Source organism: Mesoplodon mirus (genome assembly GCF_964341445.2).
Source record: "Mesoplodon mirus genome assembly, chromosome: 18".
NCBI lineage: Eukaryota > Metazoa > Chordata > Mammalia > Artiodactyla > Ziphiidae > Mesoplodon > Mesoplodon mirus.
The window spans coordinates 23,227,910-23,253,171 of record NC_138994.1 but is presented as its reverse complement, the minus strand read 5'-3'; the positions used below and the strand labels follow the sequence as shown (position 1 = coordinate 23,253,171).

Sequence of the window (25,262 nt, the reverse complement as noted above, 5' to 3'; positions counted from 1 at the left end):
ACCGACAGCATCCCCAAGTTCTGCCGTTGGCGGATTTTTTAATGGAGATTTCCACCTTCAGCTGCTCAGGGTACAGACTGCTGTGCTAGCAGGAAATTAACTTCGAGCCCCGTCTGGCCAAACCCTTTAAAGGAAGCAGCCTGCAGTCTTTGACACAACAGGAATGGGCATGACACAAACAGACAGAAGGAAGGAAATTTACAGCCGCGGCCGGGACTGAGCGTGAAGCAATGACAGAACTCTGTGTATATCACGTGTTCGTAGTTCACAAAGTCAAAAGACGTTCAGAATTTGTGTGGCTGAGCCAGTCAGCCAAGAGGCCCCATCTCCCTCTGTTCTGTACCCATGAAGACTCATCAAATCAAGGGCCAGAGTTTCCATCTTACAGTTTTTTGTTCAGAAAATACATGAGAGGGTGGGAACAAATGAAGGAGACTCCTGGCCTCTGAGGATCTTATCTACGTGGTTTTGGACTCTCAGAGTCTGCTGGGGGTCCTTGAGCGAGGGACGGGTCATGTCACTGCAGGGAAACTCCGACCTGTCCCGAGCCTGCCCTCCTGGCTGGAGATGGACATGATGCATGGAACCGGCCAGTGGGCGAGCCTGGCTGAGCCTCGTGTGCCCAGCAGATGGGACTTCACTCTCACCCCCTCCCCGCCCTCAGGGAATCCTCCCCGTAATAACTCTGTGGGGTAAAAAGGATCATCCCCATTTTACTGAAGTAGGAAGAGCTCAGGGGAAGCTGAGAGGATGATTATAAATGTCAGCATTTGAAGCCGTCTTGGCCTCTCTCTCCAAAGAACGTCAAAGGTGTAATAAGACCCAAGTTTTGGTCTTTCGATCCATCCCTGGTCTTTCAGAAGGAAAGGCTAAATCTCTACCCCCAGCCCACTGGTAATGTTTACCTGAGGACACCTCCCATCATTTCTAAGTTGTCTTGAGATTAAACGATTCCCTTTGTGAGGCGCACACATCCTAACAGGAAGCACAAATGGCCCTACACCTGCAAACCTCCTTTCTCCCTGTTTAAACTGCAAAACGGAGGCCATCAGTGCATTTTCTGAACTAAGACAAACGGCTGCATTTGCTCAAAGTTAAGAGGAGACGGGCTTTTCGCAGGAGGAACAGGTTTGGCCCAGAAGGCAGGCAGCACCGTCCCCTGGGCTGAGCGGCTGAGGGTGTGACCACAGGGGTGAGGGGGGCTGATGGCTGCCCTGACCCGTGGGACGCCTGCTCGAAAGGCCACTGACGGTGCCCGGCTCCCCTCCTTTCAAGGAAACGGAGAGTCACAGGCAGCTTGTGAGCTTTCTGCCCACCTGGCATGTCCACTGCCCACCTGGGATGTCCCCTGCCCCCCTGAGATGTCCCCTGCCCACCTGGAATGTCCCCTGCCTGCCTGGAATGTCCCTGCTCACCTGGCATGTCCCCTGCCCCCCTGAGATGTCCCCTGTCCAAAGCTGCCAGGGTCCAGCCCAGGCCCGTGGCTCCGGTGGGTTCTGCTCAGACCCCACTCACCTCCCCCGCCCTGTCAGAAGAGCACATCTTCCTTTCAGCTGTCACCCCCTTGGGTCCCAAACCTTCCAAAGACGCCAGGGCACTTGTGCACCATGTCCCAAGGGTTTGGGGTTCCTGGTGTGTGGTCTGTACCTACAGTGCCTGCTATGGCCCTGGGCACGTAGCACGTCTGCAATAAACACTTTTCCAGGTTAGTTCAACCTCTCATTCCTGAAAAACAGCACAAAAAGAAACTAACCCCCCACCCCTGTCCCCGGCAACGGTTCCTTCACTTACCACCCACCACTTGCGAAACAGGCTTTAAAGTCGTTCTCCCACAGAGCTTTCTAATGGCCTCAATGGCTGTGATCTTTTCAAATACAGTACGGTTTTGTCAGGGCTGAAATTTTAAAGCACTGAAGTCAACAGCAAGGGCCATCTGTATAACTCAGATGGAGAGAAGGAAATGAGGCCAGAGGAGGAAGTACTGCCCAGCAGGCCGGGAGCAGGTAACCGCCACAGACGCCATCGCTGTGAGACGGGGGTTACTATTCCATTTTACAGGTGAGGAAACTGAGGCTCAAAGAGTCTAGGTGACTGAGGTCGGGCCACAGGGATCTTGAAATTCGGTGAAAGTCAACGAATTAGAAAACCGCAGTGAACTGAAGCAATCATTTAACGATACTAAGCTGGAGTGCGATTTACATACTAAGCTGGAGTGCGGATTTTGTAAATCAGCAAACTGTTCTGGTTTGGTGGCTCCTGTCCCACCACACAACTTCCTTCTCGTTTACTTCTGCCGCCAGGGATTCACAGAATGTCATCGTCTGCCATTTCAACCTGACCAATCCCAGCTGCTCCCATTCTTAAATCAGGAAAATGTATTAAACAGTGTTACATCTGAGAATTTAATACAGTCCAACCTCCTAGCATATCACCCACATACAGAGAATTGTCTGCAACGTAAGAAAACACATTTCTTTTCGGTTTGGATTGTCTGTCTCCCGGTCAGGTAGAACCCACTTCTGATTATGACGTCTGCTCTATACTGAACAACCAGCAAAGATAACTAGGGGTGAGCACCTTACAACATCAGATGCAGGACATCTCCTACGTGTCTGCCTAAATGCTGGGACACGTTTGCTGAGAACGGGTCCCAGGAGAAAGGAGTTTCTCCCAGGCTGCAGGGAAGGTCACACGGCCCTCCTGCAGGACGCATGGCCTAATATAATCTGAATCTGCCGCCGTTAAGACAAAGCTTCAAGGCAAACACCACGAAGACTTACAAAGCAGCGAAAGACAGACGCTGCTTCGGGTTTTCAATTTGGGTGGAAACACAGCTGGTGCAAAGGAGCACCCGGACACGAGATTTGGGGGCACCTGGCCCGGGCTGGGGCTCACCTGTCGGGTTTGGAGGAATATCCAGGATGGTCTTCAAAAGCTTCATGTCTTTAATGTTGTGAATGTAAATGGACTCCTCCAGGCAAACGAGCAGCCTCTGAAATCACACAGACCCATCAATCTATCGGGGCTGATTCCTTGAAAAGGGCCCAACCATCCCGAGATCACGCCTCTTTCCTGTGAATCCTAACTCGATTCTAAGCCGAAAGGGGGAGGAATTTTCATGATCAATTTGAAGCTTACGTTATGTGCACACAGCCGCGTATACATCACCCTCCACCTGGACAGAAGCACTAAATACAAGATATCTGGAAATTCCATTTAGAAATTGAGATTTCCTTCTTTTTTTTGTTTTTGTTTTTGGTTTTGTACTTTTCCCTCTCCTCAGTCCAGGGAATCCTGGACACTTCCTGATCAGACTCCCTTTGCCAGTGAAGACACTTCCGGGTAAACTTCTCAGTTTGCCTTCCCATCAGACGGGCCCCCTTCGATGTTCAGAGCCAAGTCCCTTCTTGTCCGGATGTGGGTACCTTGGCTTCCTCTGCATCTCCCGGGGTTACATTCCCCTCCCCAGGTGACGGCCAGATTGAACTATGATCCACCCAAACGCTCGCCCAGACCCACTCGTGTGCCCTCTCTCCAGCCCCAGCAAGGGAACCCGAGACACCCTCCAGCCCTCACGGGACACCCCGCCCAGCGCCCCTGCCCCGCAGTCCCCCTGGGATGGGCTCCTCTCCCTTGGGCTCCCCCTACCCAGTGCCCGGACACCCTTCTCTTTTTCTTCAAAGGAAACTTGTCAGATTTCAAGTCTCTTTCCGAGGGCCACGTGGAAGCGGGCCTCGGGGTTAAGGTGCCAGGTGCCTAGAGGAGCAGAACGCCCGGCTCAGCACAGGGCAGGTGCTGGGTGCGAGTGTGGGGCCCTCAGGAAGGGGCTTTTGGTCCAGGGGCTACTGGCCCTCCACAGGCCTCTTCTCCCCTGCCCCTGCTGCCTCAGCTTCCTTCAGGCCGGCGCTTCTCAGACTCTGATGAGCGCCTGGCATCCCGGGGCAAGGCCTGGGCTCTGCCTGGAGACCCTCGTTCAGGGGGGTTTCAACATGGACCCCAGACGTGAGGACCACTGCTCCCGGGCCAGATCCTTTCATCCCAGGGAACAACTCTTGGAACAACTCTTGGAAAGGAAGGGACCTAAAAATACCACTAAGAAGCGGTGGGTTCCCCTTCTGGGAAAAGCCTGCGATGCTGTTTTCCCAGTAAGACTCTTCCCAGCTCAGAATTTTTCAGGAGACTGTCACTTGAACCAAGCGGAAAGATAACATTGAAACACTTTTCTCAGGTTTAGTTAAGGCTCTGTGGCCACAGCGCTGGGTGCAGAGGGCTGACAAAAAAGATTCTAACAGGGTCTCCAAATTGATGGCATATATCAGTGCTTCTCCGTAAAATATACAGTCCCTGATTGACCGCACCGCTTTGCCTTTCGCCTGCACTTACTATGGTTTGGACTAGAGAGCTCTATGCTTGTTGATGTTTGTGGGTTCGGGTTCGCTCCTGTGTCCCCACCCCCAGCCCCACGTGCGACCCCAGAATACTGGGTCTTCACCACGCCCCTTCCTGCAGGGGCAGCCTCCACTCCTAGCTTCTCTGGCCTCATCCACATCTTTCCCCACCATCTCTTAGAGCACCACCTGCTCTGTGGTCCACTGGGCCGGATTTCAGGTCACCCCCCGACCCAAGGGAAACACACAGAGAGAACAGTGAGGGGCAAAGAGGAGGCACTTCGTCTGTGTTTCACGTGAGGGCTCGTTCCTGGGATGAGCGCCACCCTGGCAATGGCTCCCTTTACTAATCAGTCTCCGGTCTCAGCAGAACCCTGGGCTGGCCTCCAGCTCAGCTCATTCCCTGTCACCCTGGTTCTCATCTACTTGTCTAGGTCCTAGAAGTAAAAACTCCTTTTGTCAACTAGAAAATTATTTACAGCGTCTGCCCTTGGAGGCTTCCATCCAGTCAATCTCCATCTGGGTAACAAGAGCCCCTCGGAACAGCTGGTCAAAGAACTGTGGACATTTACAAATCCAAATACATCTGGTTTATTGCCTTTATTCCACAGAATACCTTTCCTCTATTAGTAGAAGGGGATTAACAGCAACTAAAAATGAAACAGATCCCAATTACTGAATATTCTTCCTTTCTACAGATTCAGAGGATAATAGGGGTTTTCTTTCTTCTAAATTCCCCACACAAATCTTGGACGTTTTTTCTGTTTTTCAGAAAGGAACTGCACAGCCTGAGGACCTGATGAAATAGACAGAGCAGCCTCTATTTTCACATCCTCGGTGGGGTCGGGGGGGGAGCGGCAGGACCCTGGCCTAGCAGGGAGGGCACGCTAGCAGCCCCGTAAACCAAAAGTGAAGTCCCAAATCTGAATGTTTTTAAGAGAAGCAAACCCCGAAGACTTCCCCGACCTGTTTCAAATCATCTTCTTAGCAGAAGAAATGATAAAGGAAGAGAGCCCTGCTCGGCCTGGGGTCCAGTTGGCTTGGCTGTGAACAGCGGAGAAGTTCTAGGCGCCGTGAAGTTCTTTAGGAGATGCGGCAGGGGAACTTTGAAGTTAATGGGTGTTTTATTGAGGAGAGGGTGGCACCTAAAGGTTAACAGTCCCATTTGCTGATGAAAATATCAGAGAGCAAACAAGAGAGACATTATACAAATAAATACCGTGGATACCATTTGAGGGTTCTGATCTTTACGGGATATTTGCCTAAACAGTCTTAATTTTTATACCCTGGCTATCAACGTATGCAAAGATAAAATGTCCTGCAAAGAAATTTAACGTGCAACCAAGACATTTCAGAGACAGCTCTGGAGCCAAGAACTGTGCTTAAAAGCCTTCAAGTTGAAAACCCTCAAACCGCCTTTCCCTCTCTTGCCAAGAACTGGCCTTATCTTCTTTATCCCCTGCTACTCCTTGCTTCTAAAATACGCCGTATTCTATTTCTCAGGCCATTTTCTACCACCCTGCTTTATACAGACTTGAATGGATAGGCAGTCAACACAGTGGATCAACCCAAAGAAACAATCTCTTCCTTCTCATAAACTTAAGGCAGCACTTTGTCTCATTTGTTTAAAAAAAAAAAAAAAAAGTAAGCACTTAATAGTTTAGGTACAAAGGAGAAAACGATGTCCTCAGTGAAGGCAAGGACCTCCAGCACCCTGGGGATATTTAATTGAATACACAGATCTGCTCGGTCACATAAAGAACCGACTTATTTGTTTTTGTATTTAATAGGCAGCCAGGAAACAGATATTCACTGAGCATTTTTCTACCGGGCACTGTCTCTTCTACCAGGCCTTACAGTAGCGAGTAAAATGGATACAGCCGCTGCCCTCATAGGATTTAAAATCTAATAATTCAAGGGAAACTCGGCTAGTACCCCCAAATGCTTATTTAACGGGAACTTATAGTTTTCAAAAGAATGTATATTGCACGTTTGATAAGACTAACCCTTGGGCTTCCCTGGTGGCGCAGTGGTTGAAAGTCCGCCTGCCAATGCAGGGGACACGGGTTCGTGCCCCGGTCCGGGAAGATCCCACATGCCGCGGAGCGGCTGAGCCCGTGAGCCATGGCCGCTGAGCCTGTGTGTCCGGAGACTGTGCTCTGCAACGGGAGAGGCCACAGCAGTGAGAGGCCCGCGTACTGCCAAAAAAAAAAAAAAAAAAAAGACTAACCCTTCCTCCAACAAAGAAAACACCACCAGAAACATCTTCAAGGCTTAGCCGGGAGAAAGAAGAGGAGCCTGGCACTCGGTCCCAGCAAGAGGAGGGGCGGTTTCACCGACTGGCTTCAGCACTAACCCAGGAGGACCACGCTTTCTCTCCAGGGGCTTATTCTGACAGGCGTGACCACCAGCCGGCAAGGAATGCCACCATCTAGGGCCCAAACAAGAAGGGCGTCCCTCTGGCTTAAGGTGCCCCTGCAGTGGCTCACGGGACAGATTCTGAGCCAGGGTTCCACCCAGCCTGGCTCCAGGCGGACAGCGTTCGCCTAGCCGGTGACGGATGTTTGAGAAATCACAGCAGGCGGAAGGACCGGGGCCCGGGGGCGGTCCGGGCAGTCTCACCACCGAGACGAGTGTGTGGCGTCGACTCAAACCATGTCCCCATCATCCTCGGCCTGAGTTTTAAAACCCCCGACAGAGCTGGATGCTGGCGAGAGATGACCATCCCAAGAGATGCTCCTGTTTCCTTGGTCCCCAGCGGCGGGAGCCTTGCTACCCGGAGGGATGCGCCAGCCCCTTACCTGCCGGTTCAGCCTGATGGACAGGACGTTACTGGAGTAGCTGTAGCTGCAGATCTCGGTGCCCTTCTTGAAGTGGTAGACGTTCATCTGGCGAGGCTTCGTGTGGCTCACCACCACCACCAGGCTGCTGGAGAAGAGGCGCTCCACGATGCAGACGTCGGGGATGTCATCTGCGGGGGGTGGGGAGGCAGCCGAGGGGACGCAGACGTCAGCCCGCCGGCCTCCTGGGGTCCTCCCTCCCTTACCGCCTGCTTGCAGAGATTCCCCGCCCCTTCCCTCGACAGTGAACTTTTACCCGTTTCCCAAGTTCCCAAGCCCTTTCCACGATCGACAGTCAGGCAGAGCCCGGCGATCAGAACGTAAAGCCGGGCTTTCCAGAGCATCCCCTGATGCCCTCTGCGGCCGGAATCACAGCCCCGCCTCCGGGGCCGCTGTCCTCTCTGCAGAACATATCTGGGAGGTTTGGATCAATCCACTGTTTCTCCACGAGAGGTTTCAAAGGGGTAACTACTCTGTCGGAGGCTCTGCTTCCGGAATTCTTCTGGTCCCTGTTGCTAAAAGGTACAGGTGCCACCATGATGGGGGAGGGGAGGGGGCAGGAGCACAGTGAATTCTGTGCCTCCTGCCCGTCTTGCTGTGCTCCCTGACTCTCTCCGGAATCCCTTTCCTGTTGATAATACCCCGGACATCTGTGTTATGACCAGGGAGGTCCTTCTGTACCCAGGAAGAAGGTAAATCAGGAAGCCTCTTGAGCGCCTGTAGACAGGAGGCCTCCGTGTCTTTCTGGGAACATTCTTTCCACATGCCTGCCTTTCTTGGGCTCCAGCAAGTCCCACAGGGAACAACGCAGGACAGATACAGAGCAGAATCTTCACAAAAATGTTATAAGAAAAATAACATCTTACAAATGAATTGGGAGCCTGAGATATTATTTGCCAAGCCACTTTCTTTCCAGGAAATCCGAAGAGTGTGTTTTCGTCAACATGATGGTGGCATAAACAACAAGCTTCCCTGAGACAACGAGAGAGGCACATTTCTAAGCTGGACTTGTTTTTAATATTCACTAGAAGTACTTCAATGTCTTTGATATGGAGTCTGTGAATGGGAGACTACTGCTTTATTAAAACAAGGAAAGTACTTCCATGACTGAAGGAATGTTACCAATATTCTACAGTGCCAATAAAAGGGCAAAAAAAAAATCGTAAGTGAACTTTCACTTCGACAATTATAAAAACTGATGACTGTACATATGAATATACGAAAAAGTGTCAACAATGCAATTTCAAAGGATTTCTTAATGTAAAAAGAGAATGTTACTTCAGCTATTGCCAAATCTTACTAGTGTTTCATGGTGGTTTTTTTTTTTAAAGCAAGTGGAAACAATGATTTACATTTAAATCTGAAAAAATACTGACTCTGTAAGCTTGGGTTAATGGAGGGAAATGCAGAAAGCTGAGCAGCGCCCCAGCCTCGAGTCTAGAGGGAGGATTTGGTGCCCTGAGGTTCTCACACGCACACACTTACTGCTTCCGTGGACGTGGTCCAGCTGCTCCACGGAGCTCAAAGAAAACAGCTTATAACCAGATTTGGTTCCAATCGCGAGGGATCTGTGAAGGCAAGGACAGCCTGGGAATGACAACAGGTACGGGGTCCAACCACAGGTGTGTCTGAAGAGAGACACCCTCTGTCCCTCTAGCCTCATAGGGGACAGATAAACATACAACTTCAGGAGCCGAGACATTTGATCACTTTCTAGACGGTGAAGCAAGCATGCCTTGTCAGGTGGGCAGGTCCAGTCGAAAGGAGGAAGTCAAAGACAACTACATACAAACATTTGAAATGGTGAAGAGACCTGAAACTGAATGGGCTCTATCGTCAAATGAAGTGTCAGGCCCACCAGAGACCATGCTTTCCCAGCTGGGCAGAAATAGGAAAAATGGCATGTTTGTGATATTCATCACAGTGCTACCAAGAGGTAAATTATTTTTTTTCTTTCCTTCCTTCCTTCCTTCCTTCCTCCCTCCCTCCCTCCCTCCTTCCTTCTCTCCTTCCTTCACTTTCTTCCTTCCCTCCCTCCCTCCTTGCTTCCTCCTTTCTTTCTTTCTTGCTTGCTTAAAAAAGAAATACGTGATCTTAGAAGACACAGTAGGTCATTAGCAGGCAAAATTTAATAGATGCTTCCTTCCATCACTTTCCATGAAAGCATCTCAGATACTTTATACCAGTGGTTTTCATCCCTGGCTGCACGTTAACCTCACCTGGGAAGTTTTAAGAAAAATACTGGTGACTGTCTAGTCTACCCTGCTCCCCCAACCCTGGGCTTTTTATTTAATTGGATTTCTTTCTTTTTTTTTTTTCAGTTCAAGTATTTTCATGGGCAGCCATGGTTGAGAACTCTGCTTTTTTTTTTTTTTTTTTTTTTTTTGCGGTACGCGGGTCTCTCACTGTTGTGGCCTCTCTCGTTGCGGAGCACAGGCTCCGGACGCGCAGGCTCAGTGGCCACGGCTCACGGGCCTAGCCGCTCCGCAGCATGTGGGATCTTCCCGGACCAGGGCACGAACCCGTGTCCCCTGCATCTGCAGGCAGACTCTCAACCACTGCACCACCAGGGAAGCCCGAGAACTCTGCTTTATCCTCTGCTTCACAAAGCCAGCACTGCAACCTACCAACAAAGCAAAATCTAAACCTTATCTGGGACAACGGGGGCTAAAAGAATTTTGTCTTCTTCTTTTTTTTTTTTTTTAATTTTTTGGCCGCGCAGTGCAGCCTGTGGGATCTTAGTTTCCTGACCAGGGATCAAACCCACGTCCTCTGCATCGGAAGTGCAGAGCTTTAACCACTGGACCGCCAGGGAAGTCCAGAATCTTGTTTTCTTAATTTTTCACTCTTCAACCAATAGATACAGAATGTGCACCCAGGTTTCCTTGGCCCCAGGATGAAAGCAAATGAGTCAGTTTTGTTCGGCAGCTGAGAATTCCTATCCAGCTCTCTCCTGCTTTGCCCTCAACACCTCAGTGATGACCAAAATCTTACCCAGAGCACCCTCAGGATAAGCCATCAGACCCTGACCCCTGGGAAATGGGATGTCAGGGCTGAAATGGACCTTAAAATGGTCCTGTAGACATAACAATTAGTCCAACTCCCTCATTCAAAATAAACATATGAAAAGGTGAGCTTTGCTCTTCACAGGGAGACATAGACTAAAATAAGCAGCTCACTGCTACAAGCCTGGATGGCCAAGGCTCTTGTTTCACTAGCCTAAAAAAGAGAAGGTCATATGATTCTCCCTGGAATTTTGTTTTTTTCTACCTTAACATTTGCTCTTCCCTGGGATGGCAGTTGACTTTTAATCAGCAAGGTGGCTGCTTCTGCTCCTTTGCCCACCTGCCCCCACCCCCAACCGACCTGCTGAGCAGCTAACCTGGGGGATTAGACGTTTGCATCAGGCACCAGTGCACTCAGAACTGAGGCTTGGCTTCTAATGAAAACAAACTCGAGAGGCCAGCCAGCCGCATCTTAAAACTTCAAAATATACATACTCCATAGGGATCACTGTTTCTAAACCTTCTTCCCATAAACTTTTTTCACATAAATATGTGTGCAGTTAGTTGCAACCGAAGTTTCTAAAGCTCGCAAGTAAGGGAAAAAATGTTGTAATTAGAGTCTTATAATATTAACCAAAAGATCTGGCAACTTAAAATAACTTTCAAACATATGCCCTTCTCCACAAGAATTTTAAATATGGGAAATGGCAGTGTGATCACTGTTGTGTTTTAAATGGTTGATCAATGACCACAAAAAACTCTGAATCAAGGAATTCAGACTAAAACCTTATTTCATTCACAAGGCCTTTTTGTGGGAAGAAAAAAATTTCTCATCACCTCTCATGAAAATGGGATTTGGGACAAATACATACCATGAACCAAATGAAATAAACACACCCAAATTGTCTGGCACAGGGCCAAGCATGAAGGATGAAGTGAAGACTGCTAAAGGTTAGTTGTCTTCTAACCAACCTTCTCCAGAAAAACTGGACCCTAAATTTGGCCTGTACTTATAGAAAAAGACATGCTGACTCTCCGAAATGTATTCGGCAAGGGGCTTGACTTATTTTAAAATCCAATGTCATACCCTCTGAGGCTCAAAGCAACTGACTGTGACAAAAACTTTTATTTATAGGTGCAACAGAGCTGCCCAGCAGAGCCAGGAAGACAGAACTGACAGTAGGGAACTAAGGAAATTAACTTCCCAAGCACCCTACGGTTTTGAAAATAACATTCTTATCCAACTGCTATAGAAAGCTGGGACTTACCTAGAGTAAAAATTAACATCCCTTTAAAAAAATGCTACAAAGCAGAATTGAGAACATTTCCTACTAAGAAGCAAACTAGCCAGCTCCCCTTGTTAACCTGCTTTCAACTGGGAAGGCAAACACCCAGGCATTTCAACAGCCATCCTCTCTTGCAAAATGCTTCTTACAAAACATCAGAAGTGTATCTAGACCATCATTTTTGTAAACTGTGGCTCTCAACCCATGAGAAAATAATTTAGTAAGTCACGAATGGCTTTTAAAAAAAAGAAACACAAAATATCAGAGGGTATTGCACACATTAAGAGCAAACAGCATGTTGTGAATTGCTTTTCAGTGATATTATACATATGTGTGTGTGTGTGTGTGTATACACACACATCTATATCTGGATATTGGGTAATGTAATATGTATTTCTTATTGTGGGCTGTGGTCAAGGAAAGCTTGAAAGTCCCGCATCTAACCCAGTTGTCCAGCTACTGGATTACACGATTACACATACAGCTTTTTTGAACAAAGGTATATTGTTTGGCAGAGGGTGTTTTTAAACAGAAACACAAAGGGAATGGAAGCCAGGGTTGCTTATGGTACACGATGGCCTTAATTACACCACTGAATGTTCAATATTAGCATAGCCCAGGCACAGACGGCCAACACACACCTGAAGCCAACTCCAAACAAGGAGCACAACAGAGGCTGGTACAGCAGGAAATGGGAAACTGGGAAGAGGTCATCACTGCCTAATGCTCTGGGTGCACATTCCAAAGAGATTATTCCATATGGTGCCCAGAGCTGGTGTCTAACAATCCCATGAGAAGAGGTAAGGGAGCAGAAGTTTGCTTCTAAGGGACACCCTCCAGATGTCTGAAACGCAGTTCAGCAACTCCCGGCTCTCTGGCCAAAGTCCCAATGGGAACATCAAGGTGAAACGTTAAAAATCCAGTCAAAAAGCAACAGAGTGGAGTTCATGCTTCTCCCGGAAGGCAGCCTGGGCCGGGAAAGGGCTCCTGGACCCCCAGATGGAGGCTCAGCCTCTCCAGTGGGCTACGTGAAGACACAGTGAGAGCAATGGAGAGGCTCCTGACGCCCAGATCCGGCGGGCGAGGTGCCCTGCGCTGGGGCTGGGACCGGGGCTGGCCTGGCCGCAGGGATAGGCTGCCTCTGAGTCATTGGCCCTGCCCAGATGCCACGTTGAGATGCTCAAGGACAAATGGGAAAGTTTTTCCTGTACTCCCATCTTCCTGGGCCCCAACTACCACGCCTTGGGTCAGCTTGCAACTTCCCCGTCCTCTCCCATCTCCTTTGCTTTGGCCTCTGCCCCTCCTTCCCCAGACCTCCACTTTGGTCACTACCCCGCCCCCCGTCCCCCCACGTTCCTTGGCCTCCTTCAGCCCCACTCCCCCGGCTAACTCCCTCCTTCTCCCCCCGGCCGGGCCCTCCTGGCTCTCGGCCGGCAGCGGGCGACAGGGGCGCTCAGCTCCCTCCTGGAGGACGGGGAGGCCGAAGGGGCGGCTCGGCGACCCTCACCGGTCCGGCAGCACCGGCCGTCCGCCGAGGCCTCTGGGGGTGTAGGCCCGTGCCTCTTGCACAAGTTGCCAACTGGACGACACCCCCGATCGCGACTTTTCTCCCCCACCTCCCGGCAGGGCAGGCGCCTCGGCTTACGTGCAGTCCTGGTTGAAAGAGAAGCAGCTGAGAGCCTCCTCGACCCCGCCCGAGGGGCCGTCCGCGGCCCCGGCCTCCATCGGGGGCTCGACCCGGGAAGCCGCCGCTCCGAGCGGGCGACAGCCACCTCAGCAGCCCGCTGGCGCCGGCCCCGCGGGCCGGGTTGCCCGCCCCCTCCGCCCCCGGCCCCGCCCCCGGCCCCGCCCCCGGCCCCGGCCCCGCCCGGGCCCCGCGTCGCCCCGCCCCTCATCGCTCAGCTCCGCCCCGCCCCTCCCCCTCCTGCGGGTCCCGCAGACCCAGCCGCCGAGAGGGCGGGGTCCCCACTGCCGGCCTCCATTGGTCGTGAGCCCACGCCCCGGCTCACCCTTGGCCAATTGGCGACGGCTGTGGGCGGAACCTCCCTGCTGGCGACCCGCCCCCAACTCCGAGACACGGCTTGCCATTGGGAGAAGGCACGTGACGCCAAGGCTGCAGGCCACGTGGCGGTGTTTTCATTGCCAGGGCGGCCGGGCAGAGCGGGAGGAGGGAAGGGCCAGCCAGGTAGCTGGTCCCGGCCTGCAGGCTCCGGTCCGGCGTCTGCGTCGCGGCCGCGGCAAAGCAGACAGGCGGGCGCGCTCGTTCCGGCCCCACCCAACCCCGTGTCCTGGGTAACACTCCGTCTATTAAACTTACAGTTTAGTAGAGAGCGTTGGACGCCAAAGCCCCACCCTCTCGTAGAGTCTTCAAGCTGCTTAGAAAACTGTTTCTAACAGGAGGATGCTGAGGCCAGATAGGTAGAACGTCATCTTATCCATTGTCCGTTGAGAACTCTTACCATAGGTCAAGCACCGTGTTAACAATGTGTATTATCTCGTTGAATTCTTACAAAACTTTGGGAGGAAAGCGTAATTATGCCCAATTTAAAGAAGCCGTAACTGAAGCACAGAATTGCTAAACAATTCTGCCTGAAGTAACACAATAAATGGTAAAATGTGGTTTTGTCTGATTTCAAGACTCGTGCACCAACGACTCTGCTAGACAGTTTTTGGCAAAACCTATCTGATTTGTAGCTGAAAAAATGAAAGAAAGTGTGTATAGGATGTTGTATTTTATGAAAAGGATGAAGTCTTGAAGATAGCACAGTAAAAAACGTAATTCGAGGTGAATCCAAACGGTCTCTCTTCCCAAGATGAATACATGTTGCCATGTAGAATTATCAACACAACCAGTGAATCAGTAGCTCTGCTAGTTTTGGATGTATATAATTACTGACGAATTTTTAATTCCTGCATTTCAATTTTTTTTTTTTTTTTTTTTTTTTTTTTTTTTTTTCGGTACGCGGGCCTCTCACTGCTGTGGCCTCTCCCGTTGCGGAGCACAGGCTCCGGACGCGCAGGCTCAGCGGCCATGGCTCACGGGCCCAGCCGCTCCGCGGCACGTGGGACCCTCCCGGACCGGGGCACGAACCCGTGTCCCCTGCATCGGCAGGCGGACTCTCAACCACTGCGCCACCAGGGAAGCCCCCCTGCATTTCAAATTTTGAGACAAAATGATATTTTATTATTGTTGTACCACTCCATTTCAGACTGATATAATTCAAATTTTCTATTTTGTGACAAAACTGTATATATATATAGGAAACTTGGACCTACAGTGGGTGAGTGAAGAGCACTGTTTCTCTTGAGCTTTTCTGGTTGACTCCCGGTTTTGGTTTTCTGAAATGCAAATATAACAGTTTCTTCTTTCAGTGCTATTATTCTTTCTCTCAACTGATGTAAAAATAGTTCAGCTAACACATCTACAGATGTCGATGGCTCTTTAGTTGATTGTGAGGTGTTGTAAAAATCATCGTAAGGGAAAGAGCTGCCGCTTGGATGCTTTAACTGTGTTATCCTTGTAACGTCTCAGCTCAGAGGTGCTTTCCCTCTCCCCTCCCAGCTCAGGCAAATGCTGCAGTCCTTTTTGTTCTATTTAGAAAGTAAAAAGTCTGACATTCTAGGTGTTAGGTTGTTGGGAGAATTACATAATGTGCACAATAGGTTTTTAAAGTGGAAACTGTTATTACCAAGAATTTGGACTTTATGGGGTAGCGATGGGAGCTGGTGTTAGTTTTTGAGCAGGAGCGTTTCATGATAAAAGTAGTGTTTTAGGCAGATAAACTCGGCCAGGGTGTGCAGAGCAGATTAGAAGGGAGAAAAGCCTAGACTAATGTGAAATTTTAGGAGCAAAAGCATGTGAGAAACTAGACTATAGGTTGGCAGCAAGGTCAGAAAGGTTAGGACAAACCCAAGAGAGATTCTTTTTTCTTGAAATGTATTTGACATATAACTTTGTGTCAGTTTAAGGTGTACAATGTGTTGATTTCGTACATTTATGTGTTGTAGCATGACTGCTATTGTAGCGATAATTAGCACCTCCTCACATCATGCGAAGAGATGTTTTGAAGGGCGCTGTCCAATAGAAGGATAATGTGAGCCACAAATGTGAACCCCAAATGTGATTAAAAATTTTCAAGATGTGTCATTTAAAATTTTCTAGACCCCATGTTAAAAAAGATAAAGAGAAATGGGCAAGTTAATTTTAATAATATTTAAGTATTTAAATATTATTTAATATAACCCAGTACGTCAAAAATATCATTTTATTAGGTAATCCACATAAAATTATTAATCAGCCAGTTTGGATTATCATTATTTTTTAGCATAAATATTTAAAGTCCCATGTGTCTTTTTTACTTACGGTATATCTCAAGTCGCACTGGCCACATTTTAGGTGCTCACGTGGTTGGTAGCTATCTTATTGCCCAGTGGACTTCTGAGAGCATAAGCCTCAGGGCATGGCGGCTGATGGGGAAGGAGGGGTGGCAGGGAAGAAGAGCGGAAGACTTAAAGCCGATTCCATGGTCAGAAGGCGCATTGTTCTGCTTTCAGAAACCAGATGTCTGGCAGGTATTTAGGAAGCTGCATTTAGTTTCAGACACATTGAGGTGGTAGAACTGAATGCTCATTGGAGTTAAGGTTCAGACCTAGAGATGTAGATCTGGAAGAAAACAGGTCACCTTCCCAGCCTCACTTTTTCCTATGAATGATCTCCCTTGTATATTTCCTACTGAGTTAATGGTTCACATCCCCCAAGGACCCATGTGGAAATAACATCCCAGAGCTGCCTCATCTGGTTTTATTTTTCCCAAGACAATGCAGAAATCTGTATTTTATGTAAATGTATATTTATAGAAATATTTATTTCATAGAAGCCTATATTTTTACGTACAAATGTTAAACGCTGACAACTAATTCTTCTTTTTAAAAAACACTATGTGAGCCAAACTAAATACATCAGCTGGCTGGATGTGGTTTGTGGAGGGCCAGCTTATGATTTCTGTTAGAGGCAGAAGGAGCCACTTTGAGAGGTTCCACCCTCAAAAAAAAAAAAAAAAAAATCCCAGAAATCCGTTTGGATAAAACGCCAAGGAAAAGGTTATAAATAAATTCAGAGGTGCTGAATTCATTTAATGCCAGGCTGGGTTTTCTTTTTTTAAGTCCTATTTCTCGTCTAGGTTCTATAGGAGTGGAAACTCCTGATTTGAATATCAGGCTTATGGCATCTTAATCCTTCCACATTCTTGGAACAGAGATTTCAAGGCTAAATATCAGAAGCAAAGGAATATTGGGGGAGGGGCAGAGAACACACAGTTTACTGAAATGGGAACAGGATTTTGACTCTTTCTCTTTTTCCCAATTGGAATTCCTACGTGTCCATCTTTTCCCAGGCAAAATGTCCATTCTTTCTAGGGAAACAGTAAGTCAGCAAAATCTTGGGAGAATCAAGCCAGGGTCTGGGAATCAAACATCCTCTGTAAGATAAAATTGCAGGCCACAATTCAGCTAATGGGAAGACTTCCTATTTGTGTAACAATCAGGTTGTAATTTAAAGATGCTGACCAGGGCATACACAGGGCATTAACAGGGGAAGTTGGAAATGAGAAATCCTGTCTGATGCAACCTTCCGGTCACTCGATATGCTTGCCTGTGACACCCAACCATCTATAATTAGAGTAACTACTAGGTGAGTGAATACCACTCCTGGCTGCTGCTGCTTTTTATAAAATCCATTCTATTTTTATAAAATCAAGTCACAGGAAATAATCTCCTTTTTCTCTTCTTGTTGATGTGTTTCAACACTCTGAGTGTGAGCTGAGAAAGAGTAGAACCACAACGGAGAAGGGTGTATGGTAGTCCTTGGAGAACAGAGGAGAGGAGGAGGGGCAATAGAAAATAGGTAAGCCTTTGGGGTTGGGGAGAGGGAACGGCGATGGGTTATGACGTGAAGGAAGCTCAAGAAGTTAGCCCCACAGTTCTAAGTAGGAGAGGAGGGAACGGGCTGTAGGGTGATATCTGGGAAAGGAGATGGTCCCATGGGATTGGCAATCAGGAAGTCCCCAGCCAAGGGTCTGGTTGAGCAAAGGCACAACTGGGCTTTCTTGTTACTCAACATGGGCACCGTCTGTGTGGAAGAGCATGGCTGCAGTGAGTGAACAGCCCCTGGTATGTGCCTTTGTTCCCCAAACGGAACTGTTATTTCTGGTTTTTTTGCTTGAAAAAAGGGAGGGCAGGGAGCAAAAACTAACAACCTTTCTAATATTCCTTGACTTACGTATTTCCTCTCAAGGGTAAGAAACAATGATATTTCACTGAAGAACTGGTGTCTTTGTCTTCACCCCCTCCCCGATCTGTCATATTTTGGCTTCCAGAATAATCTTCCTAAAACACCAAAGCAAATCACAAGTTCTCCATAGATAGTTGCTGGTCAACTGACATTTACAAAGACAGTAGCTTTCTATGCCTGCATTTGCAGACTTACCTTGAGCAAATGGTCTGTTATTCAACACAATGTGGGGAGATTCATCCATCAAGTTTCTGTTCCCTGGGACACCTGAAGACCAGCCGAGATTACAGACATGGCTTCATCAGATCAGCCAATCACCCTGGCTTAAGTGTTACAGTATCTGGAAATGGAAAGCAAAGCTTTATAGAAAACTTGGCTTGAAGCCTCATACAGCTTCATTTAACGCTCACTACATCTGTTCTGTCCAGGACATTTTATCCCCATCATGCAGCCGTGTAAACCCATCTTGAGAGACGTTGGATAAGTTTCTCAGGGTCCCAGGAGATGTTGTCTTCACTCAGTTCCCTCCACTAGATTCTCAGGTCACCATTTCATGCTGCCTCTTGCATTGCTGTGGCTCAAGGTTGGAAACAGAGCTGGAATCTTAAGCTCTACCTCATTGGCTAGAGAAGCAGGGCAGAGAGGAAAAGGCAGGATTGTGCTAATAAGGCCATTGGTCAAGCTCAAAGGGGAGGCGTGGAGTCCTGCAACTTTTCGAAAAGGTCCAAAGCTTTGCTTACATTTGCCAGGGTACTACTCCAAGTAGAGTTGGCCCTCTGTATCAGTGGATTCCGCATCCATGAATTCAACCAAACTTTGATCGAAAATATCCCCCCACATTTAAATAAATAAGGAAATAAATACCAGTTCCAAAAGGAAAAATTAGAATTTGCCACGTCAGTAACTATTTACATAGCACTTACATTGTATTAGGTATTATAAGCAAGGTAGAGATGATTTGAAGTATTTAGGAGGGTGTGCCTAGGTTATGTGCAAATACTATGCCATTTTATATAAGGGATTTTAAAAATTTTATTTATTATTTTTTATGGCCACACCACTGGCATGTGGGATCTTAGTTCCCCGACCAGGGATTGAACCCGTGCCCCTTGCAGTGGAAGCGCAGATTCTTAACCACTGGACTGCCAAGGAAGTCCCTATATAAGGGATTTGATTTTGATATGGGGCAGGGGTCCTGGAACCAGTCCCTGTGGGTACCCAGGGTCGATTGCACTAAAAACATCTTTTGCTCTCAAGCAAAGCGTTAACCTGTGCTCCTGGGTGGGAGTGGCTAGTTGATAAATGATGCTGTAGGACTCTAGGTTTCTTCCTGGTCTAGAGAGTGGTAACCATTCCTTGGAATACTTGTCTCTAGGAAAAAGGTTATTTGCGAGGTCTTAGGACGTCAGGGCGACGGCTAAGAATCCAACGATGCGTGGTGAACAGCGCCATCTAGCGGTCCACAGTATTCGGTTCCAGGCTGGTGGGTGGATTTTGAAGGAAAGACTGACTTCAGGGGAAAGATCTGGGGGTTTGATTCTAAAGCTTTGGAAGAAGAGTCCCCGAGGCTCCCCATGTGTTCTTCCAAAACCTCTTTACTGTCTGTACATCGAAAACACAGAGGTCTCACTCCCCACTTCCTGTGCTGGAGGAGATGTTTGGAAGGGGTTTGCATATTCACTCATTTGAAAAATCTTTATCAGGTGCCTATTATGTGCTTGCCACGGTTCCAGGCCCTGGGGATGCACCACGGGACAAAATCCTTAAAAATCCTGCCCAAAGATCTAAATAGACATCTCTCCAAAGAAGACATACAGATGGCCAAGGAGCACATGCAAATGTGCTCCACATCACTAATTATCAGAGAAATGCAAATCAAAACTACAATGAAGGGGCCTCCCTGGTGGCGCAGTGGTTGAGAGTCCGCCTGCCGATGCAGGGGATACGGGTTCGTGCCCCGGTCTGGGAGGATCCCATATGCCGCGGAGCGGCTGGGCCCGTGAGCCATGGCCGCTGGGCCTGCGCATCCGGAGCCTGTGCTCCGCAACGGGGGAGGCCACAACAGTGAGAGGCCCGCATACCGCAAAAAAAAAAAAAAAAAAAAAAAAAAACTACAATGAGGTATCACCTCACACGGGTCAGAATGGCCATCGTCAAATCTACAAATAATAAATGCTGGAGTGGGTGTGGAGAAAAGGGAACCCTCCCACACTGCTGGTGGGAATGTAAAGTGGTAGAGCCACTATGGAGAACAGTATGGAGGGTCCTTAAGAAACTAAAAATAGAACTACCATATGATCCAGCAATCCCACTCGTGGGCATATACCCTGAAAAACTATAATTTGAAAGGTTACATGCACCTCAATGTTCATTGCAACACTATTTACAATAGCCAGGACATGGAAGCAACCTAAATGTCCATCAACAGAGGAATGGATAAAGGTGTGGTACATATGTACTGATACAATGGAATATTACTCAGCCATTAAAAAAGGATGAAATAATGCCATTTGCAGCAACATGGATGGACCTAGAGATGATCACACTAAATGAAGTAAGCCAGACTGAGAAAGACAAATACCATACGATATCACTTATATGTGGAATCTAAAAAAAATGATACAAATGAACTTATTTACAAAACAGAAACAGACTCACAGACTTTGAAAACAAGCTTATGGTTACCAAAGGGGAAAGGTGGGCGGGAGGGATAAATTAGGAGTTTGGGATTAACATACATACACACTACTAGATATAAAATAGATAACAAGGACCTACTGTACAGCACAGGGAACTCTACTCAATATTCTGTGATAAGTTATATGGGAAAAGACTCTGAAGAAGAATGGATATATGTCTATGTGTAACTGAATCACTTTGCTGCACACCTGAAACTAACACAACATTGTAAATCAACTCTACTCCAATAGAAAACAAAAATTAAATTTTAAAAAATAATAAAATTTTAAAGATTTTTTTAAAAATGAAAAAAGGTCAGCCCACATAGAAAGACCACAAAGAAAAAAATAAAGTGGAGAATACCTGAGATGTCATGAGTGCTGAGAAGAAAAATAAAGCAGTGAAAGGGCGTCTGGAAGAGTTGGGGAGGGGGTTGATTTCACGGAGAGAAGGCAGCGGGGGCCTCCCTGGAAGATTCCCTTTGAACAAAGGCCTGAAGGAGAGGTGGGAACCGTTTCCGCAGGCCTGTGGGGAAAAGCATTCCGGGCAGAGGGAAGGGAAGTGCTCACGAAACACGGCGGAGGCCAGGGTGGTTGGAACAGAGAGAGGAGGGGGCAGAATCCGTAGGCAAAGAGGGCAGAGTGGGGCTTCCCTGGTGGCGCAGTGGTTGAGAGTCCGCCTGCTGATGCAGGGGACACGGGTTCGTGCCCCGGTCTGGGAGGATCCCACATTCTGTGGAGCGGCTGGGCCCGTGAGCCATGGCCGCTGAGCCTGCACGTCCGGAGCCTGTGCTCTGCAACGGGAGAGGCCACAGACCGCAAAAAAAAAAAAGAGGGCAGAGTGGAAGTGCTCGGGTGTGGGAGAAGCGCGAAAAACCTCTGGACGTTCTGACGTACATTTGAACAGAATCAGGCAGCTGTGTTGAAATAAATGGCTGGTGTCTTGGGAGATTCACAAATCACCCTAGTGTGTTCAAAGCTCCCGAAAGCCAGTATTGTGTTTATTTACCATTGTTTCACAGGCTTATTCAGATCTCTTGTTTTCCAGGAACACCCACTAACTTGTGGGACTTGAGAAAGTAAAAATCAGCCCCGATAAGCCGGCCCAGATGTTCCCGGTAGTCATAAACACGTCCAGTGCGAGCACAGCGCAGCTGCAAAGTGCCTGTGAGTGGCTCCTGTGTTCTTATCACTGCCTTCCCCAGAGGCGCTTTGTTCCTCTCACCCCCGGGACAGAGATTTTGGAGATACCCAATGGTTAAAGCACGCCGCTTCAGGACCACCTCCAACCTTGACCTGACTCCTGTTTGCCCGGCCCTTCCCACCTTAGAATCACTCAGCACAAACCCAGGTCCTACAGAAGCCCCTTCCCACGCAGGCTCTTACTGAGACAGCCCATCTGGTGTACACCCGCCCTTGCTGCAGTAAGTGAATAAAACCAACACCGACTGGGCGAAACTGGTGGTCTTTACCTCGAACGGTTAGCAGACCCCAGTGTTTTGTAGAATAAAGTTGGAGAAAAGCTGGACAAAATGATGACTTCCTACAGTGAAGTTCCTCGAGTCTAAAGCTGAAGTGTCGCATCGCAGCTGAAATGTCTTGTGTACTCGTTGGAAAACAGTGCGCAGTCAATGAAAGGGGTGAGGACTGTCAAATATTTTTTAAAACTTTGTCAAATACTTTAGAAATAGTGAGTAGGTATTCTTTTCATTAGTTGTCTCTTGTCTCCTGCTGCTAACATTTTTGGCTGAATATTTGTGCTACAGACCCTCTTGGCTTGATTGGGGGCTTCATACCCACCCCTCCTACCGGGGGCTTTTTTCAGACAACACTCGGATGTCCAGAGAAAGAGCAGAGTGGTTCTAGGCAAACACATCCACGTCCACACTGGAGTCACAGGGAGAGTGTATGCAAAGGTGATTCGCAAAATCGGGCTTGCACCTTAGAAAGCTCATTGCAGAAGTCGAGGATGGAGCAGAGACAGAGATCAGGCTGGAGGCTGGTCCATCGATCCCAGCTGGAGGTGATGGGACCTGAACTCAGGTGACAGCTCGGGGCGGTGGGGGGCAGGACGGGGTAGAAGTTTCAGGACTCAGTGGCCTATTAGACCAGATGCTGGTGTCCTTTTCCCATACTTTTTCTGCTTTTAGTAAAATGGTCATTTATGTTTTCTCTGATCTTAGGTTAATGGGGTGAACTACACTGATTAATTTTTTTTAATTGAGGTGAAAGTCACATTCGGTTAACCCTTTTGTTTGTTTGCAGCACAATTTATTATCTGGTCATAGTATTTGGGTATATTACTAGACATAGATTTAACACCATTGTGACTTCTCTTGAGACAGAACAACCCCAGAAGAAAACTTCAAAATGTGCAAGAGCGATAAATACCAAACTTTCTGATCTACAAATGTGTACCTATAAAATGTCAGCCATTTCTGGAATCATCCAGCGACCACATGTTCACGGCTAGGTGTCTGGTGTTGGCAGTGCTAATTGTTGGAACATGTCACATGTGTTGGCCCCAATTATTCTTATGTCATTTACCAAACATGTTTGCAGGGACGGGACAGTCTGGGGTCCTCGGTGGGTGAAAGCCCTTCTTTTTATAAGCAGAAACCCCAAGCAGCTGGCTGCTCTGGTGAGCCTGAAGGTGTCACTGTCTTTATGCTTTGGTGAACAATCAAATGTCAATAGCCTCTGGCGACCAGGGTGGGACAAGACTGCAGTTTGGGTCGAATGTGTCTGGATCCATCCTGTTGACCCTAAACATGGAATAATTCTTCCATTTTCTCCATGTTGCAATAGTCTGGTCCCGCAGACCGCTTCAGCATGACCACATGGATAACAGCGAATTCATCTTGTGTCAGTTTCCACAGATTTCCATTCCTCTTGCTGCATTAGATCTGCGAGCTGCAGAATGTGTGGCCAAGATCTCATGATAAAACTGCACATCACAGCCCTTCAGCCGCTGAATGCTGTGCAGCACTCAGATAAGCAGCTGCTTTAAGGCCCTGTTTAGGGGAGGAGACTGACTAGTGTAATTGATCGCATCACTTTTATTGGGCTGATCTGAAGATACATTCAGCAAGGAATTGTTCTGGTGTGGGCGAAAGCAGGACAAAACAGTGCCATGAATCTGCTCGTGAATCTGCTCTCAGAGAGCCGGGTCGGGGGGGTGGGGGGCTTGGGGGTGCGGTTCCTGGCTCCCCTTGTAACCTCGGGCTAATTCTTGCTTCTTGAGTTGATCTTCAAAAACCAGAAACTGGGGCTTCCCTGGTGGCGTAGTGGTTGAGAGTCTGCCTGCCGATGCAGCGGACATGGGTTCGTGCCCCGGTCAGAGAAGATGCCACGTGCCGCGGAGCGGCTGGGCCCATGAGCCATGGCCGCTGAGCCTGCGCGTCCGGAGCCTGTGCTCCGCAGCGGGAGAGGCCACGACAGTGAGAGGCCCGCGTACCACACACACAAAAAACACAAAACCCAGAAACTGCTCCCATTCGAGCTTCTGCTGGCGCATCTGAGCAGTTTGCTTCCTTTCTGTCTCTGTCAATCTCAGAGGTGTCAGTTTTTTTGAAAATTCAGCTTTATATTTGTTTTGCTTTGCAAATATTCTTGATATTCCATGTTATATTTCTTTAAAAGGTCCCTTTTCAATTCATCTGTCCTTGGAAATGCAATCTCCTTCAGTTTCTTCATAATATCCTGCTTTTCAGGTACTCCACGTTGCTGGTAATCTTAATACCTGGGAAGCCTTCCTACAAACAAGATAATAAATTGATTATAAAGAACAAAGGCATTTGCCAAGTTTCCTTCCTTCAAATACACAAATGCCGTCCTCTCCATCTCTATTCCAGATACAAAGAAGTGCCCCCTCCCAACAGACATGGAAAATAAACTTAACACTACCAAAGGGGAAGGAAGGGAGGGGATAAATTAGGAGACTGGGATTGACATGTACACACTACTATATATAAAACAGATAGCTAATAAGGACCTGCTGTATAGCACAGGGAACTATACTCAACATTTTGTAATAACCTATAATAGAAAAGAATCTGAAACAGGATAGATATATATGTATGTAGGTATTACTGAATCACTTTGCTGTACACCTGAAACTAATACAATATTGTAAATCAACTATACTCCAATAAAAAAAATAATTACCAAAAAAAAGTAGTGGCCTGGAGTGATATTTTCTTTGATGGTAACATTACAACCAAGGTTGATCAGAACATGGACTCACTCTTCTGGGCTGAGGGAAGAATCTTATTGTGAGGCATAGATAGCAGCTACTTTTTCCCCAGAATTCACAGAAAATTTCTGATCCATGTTGTCCTGTCTAAAAAATGAAGGTGTTCACTGTTTCTTCTCAATTACATCATCATATCACTTCAATCTAATCAGAAATATAGTGGGCCATAAGAGTTAGATCACCCATTTATTAGAAAAGAGTGTAACTCAGGAACAGGCAGATGGAAGAGATGCTTCAGGCGAGGTATGTGGGAAGGGGCTCAGAGCTCCCCTACCCTTTCCACACGCTACACTCTCGGCACCCCAACGTGTTCACCAACCTGGAAGCTCCAAAATTAACCTTTTTAAAGTGAACATTTCAGTGGCATTTAGTGCATTCACATTACTGTGCAACCACCCCCTGTATCCAGTTCCAGAACATTCCACTGCTCCAAAAGAGAACTCTGGACCCATTAAGCAGTTACTTCCTATCCTCCCTGCCCCCATCTCCTGGCCATTGCCAACCTGTTTTCTATTTCTATG

At 47.9% G+C, this 25,262-nt stretch overlaps 1 protein-coding gene and 1 pseudogene across 3 annotated transcripts in view; both read right to left on the bottom strand.

Annotated features, from left to right (window-relative positions):
* WIPI1 (WD repeat domain, phosphoinositide interacting 1) overlaps positions 1-13,332 on the bottom strand; it is a 30,714-nt gene extending 17,382 nt beyond the window's left edge. For both annotated transcript variants that reach the window (XM_082604522.1, XM_082604523.1), the window contains exons 1-4: positions 13,165-13,332; positions 8,714-8,796; positions 7,190-7,359; positions 2,896-2,992 (exon numbers count right to left, since the gene is read on the bottom strand). In XM_082604522.1, coding sequence (XP_082460648.1) covers positions 2,896-2,992; positions 7,190-7,359; positions 8,714-8,796; positions 13,165-13,244 — 430 coding nt within the window. In that variant the 5' untranslated portion in view covers positions 13,245-13,332. The remainder of the gene's footprint in view (positions 1-2,895; positions 2,993-7,189; positions 7,360-8,713; positions 8,797-13,164) is intronic.
* A 10,108-nt stretch (positions 13,333-23,440) lies between these two features.
* On the bottom strand, positions 23,441-24,401 carry LOC309793369 (AMSH-like protease; annotated as a pseudogene). The gene is made up of 2 exons: positions 23,974-24,401; positions 23,441-23,751 (listed from the first exon to the last, which is right to left on the bottom strand). The product of its transcript is annotated as an AMSH-like protease (transcript).
* Between the last annotated feature and the right edge of the window lie 861 nt (positions 24,402-25,262).